Here is a 13,453-nt window from a genome sequence, read left to right as displayed (position 1 = left end):
CCTCTAAAGGCTTGTGCACACTACCGATTTTCTCACCTGTGTGCTATCTGTGGCTTTCATGGATTTCACTCGTACCTATGATATTCTACGGGGATGTACAAATGTCTTTCTCGCCACTCCTTGGACTGTGTAAAAAAAAATTGGAAACGTGTCCGATTTGGATCAAAACTGGCAATGCAAGTTTATGGGTCCGTGAACAAAAAAAAAAATCAGACGTGCACTCGGATGAGATCAAAGTGCAGTACAATTTTCATGGACTAACAGAATGGATAAGGAGTATAAACTTTTTTTTTTTTCTCCGCTCTCCTCTCCACGTCCGAGAAGAAAAATTGTTCAAACTCTGATCAGAATAATCGCACTTTTTTTTTTTTTTTTTAATGTGGAGAAATGTGTTGTGTGAACCTACACGAATACTGATAAAAATCAGCTGGTTTGCTAATTACATGTATTTAAGTGTAGCATAATTTAATCAACTGTACCTTCTTGTATTTGTTTCAGAACTGACGGGTTCTTTTTAAAGAGGATCTTTAATTTTTATTTCAGAATTCAGTAGTAGACATGAAAATAGGCAATTGTCTAATATATCTTATCAGGAATCTGCTTCTTTCACCTCTTGGACTGCTCTTTCACTCTCCATTCACTGGCAAAATCTAATTGGTCATGACAAATCTTCAGATTACTGAGATGACAGTTGGAGCCTATAAGATTCCATGGAGAGGGGTGGAGCTAGAGAGAGAGAGCCATTCTACTGCAAGTTCTCCTGAAGCGACAGTTAAAACATTTAAAATACAATAGCCTCCCACTCTTTTCTAACCTGTGTCAAAAATGCAGTCGTGTTCTCTCTCTCCCCCCCCCCCCCCCCAAGAAAAAAAAATTAAGGTGCGTCATTTTGGTAAATATGGAGTGACTTTTATTGTGTATATGTGATGGCTCAGTAGTTTGCACAGTTACTCTGCAGTACTGTGGTTAGAATCAACCAACAATTACATCCTTATATTATCCCAGTGTTGATTTCTTCAGGAAAATGGTGGTGGTGTAATTGAAGTGAAAATCTCAAATAATCTGACTTTCATACAATTAAAAAAAAGTTCTTACAGTCTCTTTGTGTTTCTATCTTTTAAACTACCTAATTCTGATTTTTTTCAGTGTGACAGCATGCTGCTGTCTTTCGGTTAAATTTGACGGTTTCCTTCACTCACCACATCCAATCACTTGCATGCTCATATTGACTACAACTCAAAAACTTCTGTCTGATTCATTTTCGTCTTTCTTGATTATTGGAACTCGCTAATTGTTCTTCCCTTCACTAAACACTCCCCTCTCCAATCTATCCTGAAGCCAGACCCCTTGCTATCCAGCTGCTACACTGATGATTCCACTCTGTGACAGTCATTGCACTTACTGCCCATCTGCTATAGAATACAACATAAACTTATCATTCACCCGCGGTGCGCACCGCCCTCTATCTCGTCCCTCATCTGTCTACTGCCCCACCTGTGCTCCCTGCTCTGCTAATTAATTTAGATTAGCATCCTCCATAATCTGAACCTCCCACTCCTGTCTCACAGACCTCTTGTGTTGTGCCAGTTCTGTGGAATGTCCAACTTCAGACATTACGATTTTAAAAGGTTTGTCTCACAAAGGACATTTTATCCAAAGGTTGTGATAAACATCTGGTAGATGCGAGTTCCACCACCTGTACTCAATGGCGGTCAGAAAGCACCTTGAATAGGGAAGTCAGGGGCTCCCATTGTGGATGTACAGTGAAGGAAATAATTATTTGATCCTGTGCTGATTTTGTAAGTTTGCCCACTGACAGACATGAGCAGCTTATAATTTTAAGGGTAGGTTAAGTTTAACATTGTGATATAGCATATCAAAAATAAAATCCAAAAAATCACATTGTATAAACTATATAAATTTATTTGCATTTTGGCGTGAGAAATAAGTATTTGATCCCTCTGGCAAACAAGACTTAATACTTGGTGGAAAAACCCTTGTTGGCAAGCACAGCATTCAGACGTTTTGTGTAGCTGATGATGAGCTTTGCGCACATTTCAGGAGGAATATTGGTCCACTCCTCTTTGCAGATTATCTCTAAACCATTAAGTTTTTGAGGCTGTCGCTTGGCAACTTGGAGCTTCAACTCCCTCCATAAGTTTTCTATGGGAGTAAGGTCTGTAGACTGGCTAGGCCACTCCATCACCTTAATGTGCTTCTTTTTGAGCCACTCCTTTGTTGCCTTGACTGTATGTTTTGGTTCGTTGTCTTGCTGGAAGACCCAGCCACGACCCTCTTTTAATGTCCTGGCGGAGGGAAGGAGGTTGACACTCAGGATTTTACGGTACATGGCTCCATCCATTCCCCCATTGATGCGGTGAAGTAGTCCTGTGCCCTTAGCAGAGAAACACCTCCAAAACATAATCTTTCCACCTCCATGCTTGACAGTAGGGATGGTGTTCTTTGGATCATAGGCAGCATTTGTCTTCTTCCAAACACAGCGAGTTGAGTTAATGGCAAAGACCTTAATTTTTGTCTCATCTGATCACAGCACTTTCTCCCAATCACTCACAGAATCATCCAGGTGTTCATTGGCAAACTTCAGACAGGCTTGCACATGCCTTCTTGAGCAGGGGGACCTTGCGGGCACTGATCAAGGATACTCCATGAGGTGAGATTTTGCATGGCGCCCCAGGTCGATGTCAATTGACAGTCATTTTGTATTTCTTCCATTTTCTTACTCAACAGTTTTCTCCTTCTCACTCAGCGTCTTACGTATGTTTTTCCGTTCCAGTTTCGTGCAGGTCTATGATCTTGTCCCTGATAGCCTTAGAAAGCTCTTTGGTCTTGCCCATGTTGTAGAGGTTAGAGTCTGACTGAGTCTGTGGACAGGAGTCTTTTATAAAGGTGACTATGTAAGACGGCTGTCTTTAATGCAGGTAATGAGTTGATTAGGAGCGTCTAACTGGTCTGTAGGAGCCAGAACGCTTAATGGTTGGTAGGGGATCAAATACTTATTTCTGACTGCAAAATGCAAATAAAATTATCTAATTTATACAATGTGATTTTCTGGATTTTCTGGATCTCTCAATGTTGAAATTGGCCTACCCTTAAAATTATCCACTGAATGTCTTTCAGTGGGCAAACTTACAAAATCAGCAAGGGATCACATATGGTAATTTCCTTCACTGTACATGTAAAGCCCAGCCATGGGACTTGCATCAATCAATTGTCTCTCCTGAGACAACCCTTTAATTCCCAGAGTTTTAAGTGTGCCATTAAACCACAGCTAACTGGTCTGTTCTCAAGTCTTACAAATTTCTTGGGTAGAGGAACATACTGTATTATATCCCCCCCACATGACCTATGCACTCAGTAGCACGCTGTATCTGGACATTATATACGGTAGATATTGGCTGACAGGCTCATGCTGCTTTACATGGATACCCTTGTGTAGATGACTGAACAATACAACACAAGCACTTTTTTTTTTTTTCTTCCTTTGTCACATTTATTGTCTCAATGGATTTTAAACTCTTTTGAGCAGGGTCTTCACTCATTGAATTGTGGAATTACCTTATTTAGTACGCTGTAATGTCGGATATTGGTTTTACATGAACTCTGATTTGTAAGGTGCCGACGGTTTATGTTGGTGGTATATAAAAGTTCTTAATCATAGTTATAATGCGAAGAGTTACTTCATCTGGGCAGTGGATTACAGCTGTGGATTTTTCTGAGCCTGATGTGTTCCTGTACGTGAATTGTGCGCAAGTTCTACAGGAAAAGATGTTGCAGAGTATCTGCCTCTTACGCTGTATGCCTGTTTTCCTTACCATTGATCTGTATACACTTCCTTGCTGGTTACACAAAATGGTTTTAATTAGAACACCATTTGTAAGAAATAAATCTTCAAGCCCGATTGTCTTTTTTTTTTTTTTTATATCTCAGCTTGAGGAAGTGATGGAGAAAGAAACTTACAAAGCAGCTAAACTCATTCTGGAAAGGTTTGATCCAGATTCAAAGAAAATAAAGGTAAGTGTAGAGTGTCAATATGTATTGAAGGGTGCAAGGGAAGCTAAGAGGATAGTGCCACAGCTATATCAGTCAACTGTAAATGGTAACTTTTCTTCGTATTTTTAACCTTTTGCTTATTTGGGCTCTGGAAAAAATGTTGACTTTGCAAGACTATCTCTTTTTAAATCTTTTTATATAAATTTTTAATTACTCCTATCTACCCCCAGGCAAACGGATATCACTTGCATGTATTGCAATAATTTTTTATGAATGTTACTTTCTGTTGGACAGGTCAATTTTTATCTCTCTCCATATATATATATATATATATATATATATATATATATATATATATATATATATATATATATATATATATATATATATATTAATTTTTTTTTTTTTTTTTTTTTTGCTAGTGAGTTATTATAAATATTAGTTTTTATTTTTGCATTTGAAGGAACTTGAAACTCCTGCTGGAATACCTAACACTCCAAGGCAAGGTCAAGGTACATATACATAAATTGCGCCTTATGCTAAAGAACGGTGTAAGTCAGTGTTGCCGATAGTAACCATTGAGATATGACTTGCATTCCTTAAACTATAGGTATGTATTAACACTGTGAGCTGGTTTTGAAAGTTTATGGCCCCGATTCATGAGAGCTTTTATGTCAGAAAACTGAGGAGAAGCCAGGTTGGGGGCATGTCTATTAAATTCATCACAAGTGTTGACATCTTACACCAGAAATTTTACTCCAGTTTTTTTTTTTTTTTTTTTGGGGGGCGGGAATGTTGAGTGCTGCTCGATAGACACTGCTGGTGTCGACATTTTAGGAATTGGCCTTACTCTTCCTTCCGTTAACCTATTTCCCAATGTTCTTACTCAAATGTTCCTAATGTTTCTTTATATAAAAAAAAAACTGGCTTGTTTTCCCTTCCCTTTAAAAAAAAAAACAAGAATGATCTGGCAGAGAATTGGCCATTCTCAAGCTCCAGCATCTAAGGTGTTAACTACGCCAAGCATGCTGATTGGTTATAGTTATTAAATATATAGTGCCGCATACTGATGAGAAATAAGACTGCTTAATAATAAACCGGCTGATCTATACATATGGCCATTCTGTGATTGAATACTTTGCGTGTTTGTAGATTAGTACACTAATGCTGTTCACTGGCAAAGTATAAGGTCATTAAAACATGGTCTTGTACATGTGCTCCTAAGTGACATTGCCATGTCCTTGTAGAAGATCAAAACAGTTAGGACGTACTGTGAACTTTGGAAGAACATCTCAGGACAATCTTATGCTGAGCATTTGATACATGTTTGTACTTGACATTTAATTATGTTCTTCATCAAACAGCACGTACTCGGCATGTATACGCCTCTAGCAGTACTAAAGAATGCCTTTACTAAATTAATGCTTTTCTATTGTAGCCTTTTTTGGCTATTATAGACCATCAATGATCTGTGTAATGTAAATTCAAGCTCTTTGGGGTATGTGCACACTAGGGTGACCGGATCTCATATGGGGGGGAAAAAATGTCAGAATCTTGTTCGTCTGGACCCCACAAAACGATTCCCCTTTCCAGATATTGAGAGAGTCAAAATTTGAGCTCGATCAAACGACGTTAACCCGTGCCGCTCGTCGCTCAAAGTTTGAAAAAATCCAAATTGAGGTATTTTAAGATTTAGGTATTTTGCATAGTCTGTTAGACTATAAAGAATGTGACAACATTGCAGAAATAGCCCTGACCAAATTTTCGAACCATTTGTGGTATTTGAATGCAGAGTTGGTGGGATTATCGTTTTTTGATCCCACCATTACAGACAATGAAAAGTTGTTAATGGCTAATAAATTGCTCAGTAGCACAGATGAACCATCAGAGCACGCTAACCTACATGAGTTGATAATTTTACATAGTTATCTAATCTATTCTAGAGCTTTTGTTAAAGTAGTTTTTGAAACGTCAGAATATAATGCTCGGCATTTGCTTACAACTTGCAGGACATATTGCTTTTGTTCTTCATCTTTTGTCAGAAGGTCGTTAAAGTCGGTTACTTCCTACCTCTTTTTTAATTTTTCTTTCCTAACTTTTGGATTTACAACCCTAGCGTGCTCTGATGGTTCATCTGTGCTACTGAGCAATTTATTAGCCATTAACAACTTTTCATTGTCTGTAATGGTGGGATCAAAAAACGATAATCCCACCAACTCTGCATTCAAATACCACAAATGGTTCGAAAATTTGGTCAGGGCTATTTCTGCAATGTTGTTGTCACATTCTTTATAGTCTAACAGACTATGCAAAATACCTAAATCTTAAAATACCTCAATTTGGATTTTTTCAAACTTTGAGCGACGAGCGGCACGGGTTAACGTCGTTTGATCGAGCTCAAATTTTGGAAATATCTGGAAAGGGGAATCGTTTTGTGGGGTCCAGATGGACAAAATTCCGACATCGATTTTTTGCGGTCACCCTAGTGCACACGTTGCAGATTAGTCTGCGGAAATATCTGCAGAAAACGCATCGGAAAATGCGTGCGGATTTGTTAGGTGGTATTGGATCTGTGAATTTTCTTCCTTTCTGCTTAGAGAGAGAGAGAGAGAGATGCCAGAGTGGAAAATGCTGCTGGGGATCCGCAAAAAGAATTGACATGCCGCGGAAAAAATTCCGCAGCCAGTCATAGACACACAGCCTGTGCACTGCCCTGCGGATTTGATGCAAAACGGCTGCGGATCCGCATCAAAATACGCAACGTGTGCACATAGCCTTAAAGGTTATTCACAGCATTACAAGTTATACTCCACCCATACGACCCACAGTGATCCCAAGAGTGCAGCTCTGGAGTTATGGGAATGGAATGCTGAGGGTCTGGAATAATTCTAGACCGGTTCTTTGCAGAGTCCCATTCCTATAGCACCAGGGCCGCGTTCTTGGGATCACTAGAAGATGTATGGCCAGAGGATAACTTGCAATTCTGGGAATATTGTAAATTGGTTTTGTGCGTTTTTTTTCTCCCCACCCTTTTAATCCAGATTGATAACTATTCATCACAAGGTTCACTCCTACTACTTTTCATGTTTGTAGGAATTATAATTTTATTTTGAGCGCAATGTTTCACAATAATAAGTTTGGGTCCTTGACCCTTGCTTCCCCCCCCCCCCCCTTTTTTATGCACTATATGTTTCCTGAGAGGTGTGACTATTCATTTAGTACTGATTTTTATGGTCTTCATAAGGGGGTATCGCTCACGGTTCAGTGATGCAGAGTAGCCTAAAAGCATGCCCGCAGAGTTTTGTGAGCACCACACTCTCTTGGTAAATGCAATAAAAAAATTGCACCAAATGAAAAGGCTCACATCTCTGGTACTGTATGGGGGGTGTTAAACAAGAAGCAAAACCCTGAAAGGGCTGAACCCTCACGTGAGCAGATGCAATAAAATAAGACTAAAAAGTGGACTACGCGTAATTTTGACCTGGTGACAAGTTCTCTTTATCTACAAGTTGCTTACACAGTTCTGTGAAATGTACCAAAAACCACTTGAATGCAAACTGCATTGCTAAACCATTTGTGTAAAAACTTACTTGCAGTTTTCAATTCCAAACAACTTTTGTATCTTGAAGTCAAAGGGAGGAAAATGCATCTGTTTCATCACATGGGAACAAACTGTTTTGTTTGTTGCCCATCGTTATCAAAACTGATGTAATAAATGCAGAAATCAATAGATAATGTTTGTAATAGATGTAATACGTTCTTAAAATTCTGGAATAAAGTAATCATCCCTGCAGCAAAAATGGCAATTTCCCCTACATTTAAGGATCATACGAGTTGCTGTTTGTCTATTGTCGTGTATTCACAGCCCTCTGTTCCAAAACCTTTTTTTTGTACTTCTAGTTTGGCACCATTTTTCTTTTCTTTTTTTTTTTCATCCGCTTTGTGACCGGTTTTATAGTGTTACTTGATCTCTATTACTTGCTTTCAGCAGGGTGTAAAGAATCATTAAATTTCTTATGTACTGTACACACTTCCCTCAGATCTGCGCCAGAGGACGGCAGCTCAAAGAAATCTAAGTGTGTCTACCCCAGTAAACACAAGCCAGGGAACTTCCCAAGTTCCTGGGATGTTGGCGGCAACTCCAGGGCTTCAAAGGGACACTTCTGCTCCTGGTGGACCCCCTGAGCGAACTGTTCAGCCAGGATTACTGTCAGGCCTCGTACAAAGACGCCCGGGATCGCCTGCCACTGCAATATCTGGAATAGGTAAACAGAGCACTTACTGTTATTTACAGTTTATATACTTTTCTCTGGTTACCAATAAACCAGGTAATATTCAGACACCATGGAAATGGCATTTCATTTGGAAATAGGAGCACAGTTATCTGATTAAGCAGGAGTTCCATATTCAATTAGCCATAACTCTTTACAGCTGGCACCTTGCGATACTGAAGCCTATTGCTCCCGCTCGTTTAGCTGTTATGGCTTCTTTGTTTAAATGGCAATAAAACTTTGCAGTGTTCTGTAGTCAACGATATATAACCTACCTTTTTACAGCCCCGGGTTCAGGAAAGCTTCAGATTTATATGGATCCGTTATAAAGGCAAACACGTCTAGAATATAGATTCTTACTTTACAAATACCTGTATGTATTTTTTGTTTTTTAGCTTTTATCTATAGCGCGTATAAGAACAGATCAATCTAGGAACTTGGACTATGTAGACTGATGGCGAGATTAAGAAGTTTTTTTTGCTTTGGCCTCTGTACTTTTATTGCATGCTTTACATATTGTATTTCTTTAGGTTAACTTTGGAGAGCTTTTCTGCCTGTACATTCTTTTTTTTTTTTTTTTTTTTTTTTTATTCCCCACTAGATCTATAGTTTTATATATTCCCCCCCCAAAGTTTAGTCTACCTAAAGAATTTTATCGGTCGTCCATGACAGCACCACCTGAGAGAGGGGATCCGCCCTTCAGGAACAGGAAACCTACAGATACAAAAGGGCGGCACCTCTCCCATGCATCAGTTGGTTTCCTGTTCCTAGAGGACGGGACTTCCTTCAGATCGTCCATCATGGAGTCGTCGAGGGATTCCCAGGCCGGCTGACCGACTCAGGTAGCGGGGGGATCTCCTACCTCGGTCAAGCTCGGGGTACCTGGAAGTGCCACGGTGGGGCCGGGTAGGTCGCCACGGCAGTGGTTAGAGCAGGCGGAGCAAAGGGTCCGGTGGACAGCCGTCTCCAGAATGCGGGCACCAGGTATGTATGCAGGCCCCTCCTGATGCATTTTCCCCCGGGGTCCGGTCTCAAACCCCCTCCGGCCAGGTCGGCGGTTGCGTCCGGTCGCCAAGCGCAGGCTGGCGCGCATGGGGGCGGCGGGCATACCGGAGCTGGGGGCGCCGTGCCGGCTCCTTTCCGCGCGCTCCCGCGTCCTCTGACGCGCGGCGGAAGTGACGCGGTGGAAGGGGCGGGGCCGGGAACGCCAAAACCGGAAGTCGGGTGCCGGCCGCCTTCCTAGTGTGCGCGGCGATCCGGGGGGACGCGCGGTACCCGAGGCGGTGGGGGGGGACGGTTCATGCGGGGGAAGGTCGCGGGAGGGTTCCTGGGGGAGGTGCCGCGCCAGTGCCCTGCTGACCGGATACTGGGAGGCCTTAAAGGGCAGGAGGTGATGCTGCCGGGGTGCTTCTGAAGGCCCAGCGATGGATGACAGAACCCCCATAGAGCAGCAGGACGTGCAGGAGCACCCACAGAAGGAGGCCTCGGTGAAGCCTCATACGAGTGGAAGCGGACGAGTGAGCAGAGCCGCAGAAGTTCCTCCAGTCTAAAGGATTCCCCCTGCCTCCCTCCGTGATCCGGTACCTGCCTCATCTGCATGGGTAAGAGATCTCCGTGAATGTACCCTGATGCAGTGTTCCCTTATGCTGGTTTCGCAGGGGAGGAAAGCTACAGTAAAACAGAAGCACAGGGAATGTGCGCTCTGTAGTTGCCCCTTACCAGACGGCCACCCCAAAAGACTATGTCAGCCATGTGTGCGACAGACGGTAGGGGTTGGAAAGGGACGGGGGCCCAGGCATAGACTGACAGGCCCTTGCACTCTCCCCCATCCTTACAGGGACAGAGATGAAAGCCCTATCTAAAAGGGACTCTTCTAGGGGGAGAGAATTTAGTTTCTCAGGGTCGGAGTCCTCAGCTGCCCCTAGGAACAATTACTCCTCGGATTCCCCGGCCTCCACTTCATCCTCTTCGGATGAAGACTCAAGCCGATTCTGCTTCCCATTAGACCAGATGGACAAGCTAGTTAAAGCAATAAGGTCCACCATGGCAGTAGCAGACTCAAAGCCAGAGCTTTCGGCACAGGTAATGTTCGGAGCTCTAGATCCCAGGAAACACAAAGCTTTTTCCATTAAATGATAAGGTCCAGAGCCTGATAGAAAGGGAATGGAAGAGACCCGAAAAAAGGGGCTCCTTACCACCTGCCTTCAAATGGAGGTACCCATTTGATGACCCAGTGGTAAACAGATGGGATAAGGCCCCTAAGCTGGACGCGGCAGTAGCCAAAGCCTCCAAAAAGTCCTCCATACCGTTCGATGATATGGCCTCCTTAAAAGACCCGCTGGATAAAAAAGCGGATTCCTTTCTAAAGGGAACATGGGAGATGTCAGCAGGCGCCCTAAGACCAGCGATAGCTGCCACTTGTATAGCCAGATCCGTGATGGTCTGGCTAGATCAACTAGATTCCCATCTGAAGGACGGAGCCCCAAGAGCATCCAGTCGGAAAACTCTACCGATCATCCAGAGTGCTGCGGCTTTCTTGGCTGATGCCTCAGCAGACTCGGCAAGGATGGCGGCTAGATCAGCTGGGTTATCAAACGCAGCTCGAAGGGCCCTCTGGTTAAAATGCTGGCCAGTAGATATCCAGGCCAGGTCACGACTCTGCTCCATTCCATATGAGGGGAATATCTGTTTGGCCCCGTCCTGGACGAACTTTTAGAGAAAGCCGGGAACGATAAAAAGAAGTTCCCCAGCCTCCCGAATCCTTCTTATAGACGCCCCTTCACCAGGAAAGGATATTTCCATAGAAGGCCGTCCAGAGATCAGGGCAGATGGGACGACAAAAGGAGAGGTACAGGTTTTATGTTCGGAGGAGGGGGGCGCCAGGAATGTCCATCACGTGACACTAAAAAACCGCCCCAATGACTAGATGCTGTGGGGGGAGACTAGCTGCGTTCTACCCAGCCTGGTCGCTGATCTCTAGCAGCAACTGGATACTGGGGGTGATAGCTGCGGGTTTACGACTAGAGTTCACCCGGGTTCCCCTAGATCGATTTAAGGTCACCCCTCTCAGGTCTTCCACATCAGAACAAGCTGCCCTGGAGGCCGAGGTTCATGAGCTTTGCCACAAGAAAGTCCTGACTATGGTTCCAGAGGGAGAAAGGGGGAAAGGTTTCTACTCCCCTCTGTTCCTGGTCCGCAAGCCAGACGGCTCCTTTAGGACTATAATTAATCTCAAGTCCCTCAAACGATTTCTTGGTTATACGGCCGTTCAAAATGGAAACAATCAATTCAACAATAAAGTTGTTGTTTCAAAACTGCTTTATGGTGGTGTTAGATTTAAAAGATGCATACTACCATATACCCATTCATACAGCCCATCAGCGCTTCCTCAGAGTAGCGGTTCAGTTAAATGGGTCAGTTGAACATTTCCAATATGCGGCCCTCCCCTTTGGGGTGGCAGTCGCTCCCCGGGTGTTTACTAAAGTAGTGGAAGGAAGTTATGGCCCATCTACGTGAATCTAACATTCTAGTAGTCCCCTACTTAGATGACTTCCTGATTATAGGGAAAACGGCAAAACATTGTAAGGAACAGCTACAGAGGGCAATGTCGGCCCTAGAGCGGTTAGGTTGGCTGCTTAATATCAAAAAATCTCGGTTACAGCCGATGAGAATTCAGCAATTTTTAGGCCTGATTCTAGATTGAGAAACAGGCTGCCTCCGGAGAAGCTTGTTCGCCTACACTATCAGATCCTAAACGCTGCCAATAACCCCACCATGTCCCTCAGGAAAGCCATGTCCCTTCTGGGTTCCCTTTCCTCCTGTATCCAGTGGTCCAGTGGGCCCAGTTTCATTTAAGAACACTACAGGGGAGGTCTTACTGCATCAAAAAATCCTTGGAGGTTACTTGGAGGGCCAGCTAACGTCCCGAAGCACAAGGGAGTCCCTAGAGTGGTGGCTAGAAAAGGATAATTTGTCCAGAGGGGTTCCCTGGGAGTGTGACATATCCCCCATAGTCACTACGGATGCTAGCCCTTCCGGTTGGGGGGCTCATATGGGTGAAGTCCTAGTCCAGGGCCTATGGGACCATCACCAGATAAAAATGTCATCTAATTTGAAAAGAACAGCAGTAGAGCAGGCAGCTAAGAAGTTACTTATGTATCTGCAGGGCCATCATGTGCGGGTGTTCTCCGACAATCAGGTCACAGTGGCTTATGTCAACCACCAAGGTGGGACTCGTTCCAAACCCCTGAGGAATGTGGCAGAACGGTTGTTCCAACTAGCAGAACAGCCATTCTAAGCTGAATGTGCATGCCCTCGTCAGAGGGCAGCCGTTAAGCAGCTTGAGGCCGGGCCAGTACCGGCATGGGAGACTGGCTGGGAATCCCTTGTCCTGTTGACATAAATGCCGCAACCTACTAAAACAAGGAGAATGGTCCCTAAACAATTCAATCTTCGACCTGATTATACAAAAATGGAGACAGCCAGAGGTAGATCTCTTCGCCACCAAGGAAATTAAGACTATTCTGCTCCCAAAATCCCAGAGAGAAACCCCTGGCGGTAGATGCCTTTCTGATAAAGCGGGACTTCAGGCTAGCATACGCCTTCCCTCCCCTATCGCTACTACCCTTGGTGTTGAGAAAAATCAAGAGAGACAGAGCAAGGGTCATAGTCATTGCTCCATTTTTGCCCAGGAGGGCATGGTTCTCATGCCTCAGGACCATGTCGGTGTCCGATCCTTGGGTTCTTCCGGACATCCCGGATCTCCTATCCCACGGCCCAGTCTTCCACCCTCAGGTGGCTGGCCTACATCTGACGGCGTGGAGTTTGAGCGGGCACTCTTAAAAGAAAAAGACTTCTCCCCAGACTTGATTAACACCCTACTTAAGAATAGGAAGGCCATTACTACCAAGATCTATGCTAGAATTTGGAAGAAGTTCCTGCAGCGCTCTGAAATAGTTGCTGGGGGTTCAACTCCAATAAATCAGATCTTAGAGTTTCTTCAGAAAGGTCTGGATATGGGACTTTCCACTAGTACTCTTAAAGTACAAGTATCAGCTTTGGGGGCTCTCTTTAGCTGCAACATCGCAGGTAATTACTGGATCCGTAGGTTCATTAAGGCAGCAGGTAGGTCCAGGCCAGTAGTGAAGGATAGATTCATGCCATGGGACTTG

At 43.7% G+C, this 13,453-nt stretch overlaps 1 protein-coding gene across 1 annotated transcript in view; it reads left to right on the top strand.

Moving 5' to 3' along the window:
* Window positions 1-13,453, top strand: part of LNPK (lunapark, ER junction formation factor) — an 85,884-nt gene that overhangs the window by 54,511 nt on the left and 17,920 nt on the right. The window contains exons 7-9 of the mRNA XM_073577422.1: window positions 3,949-4,032; window positions 4,475-4,523; window positions 8,052-8,276. Of these exons, the coding sequence (XP_073433523.1) occupies window positions 3,949-4,032; window positions 4,475-4,523; window positions 8,052-8,276 (358 nt within the window). The remainder of the gene's footprint in view (window positions 1-3,948; window positions 4,033-4,474; window positions 4,524-8,051; window positions 8,277-13,453) is intronic.

The sequence above is a fragment of the Dendrobates tinctorius genome, unplaced genomic scaffold (assembly GCF_039654945.1).
Source record: "Dendrobates tinctorius isolate UK_male_01 unplaced genomic scaffold, ASM3965494v1 ptg000056l, whole genome shotgun sequence".
Lineage (NCBI taxonomy): Eukaryota > Metazoa > Chordata > Amphibia > Anura > Dendrobatidae > Dendrobates > Dendrobates tinctorius.
This window is presented reverse-complemented; position numbering and strand designations above follow the sequence as displayed.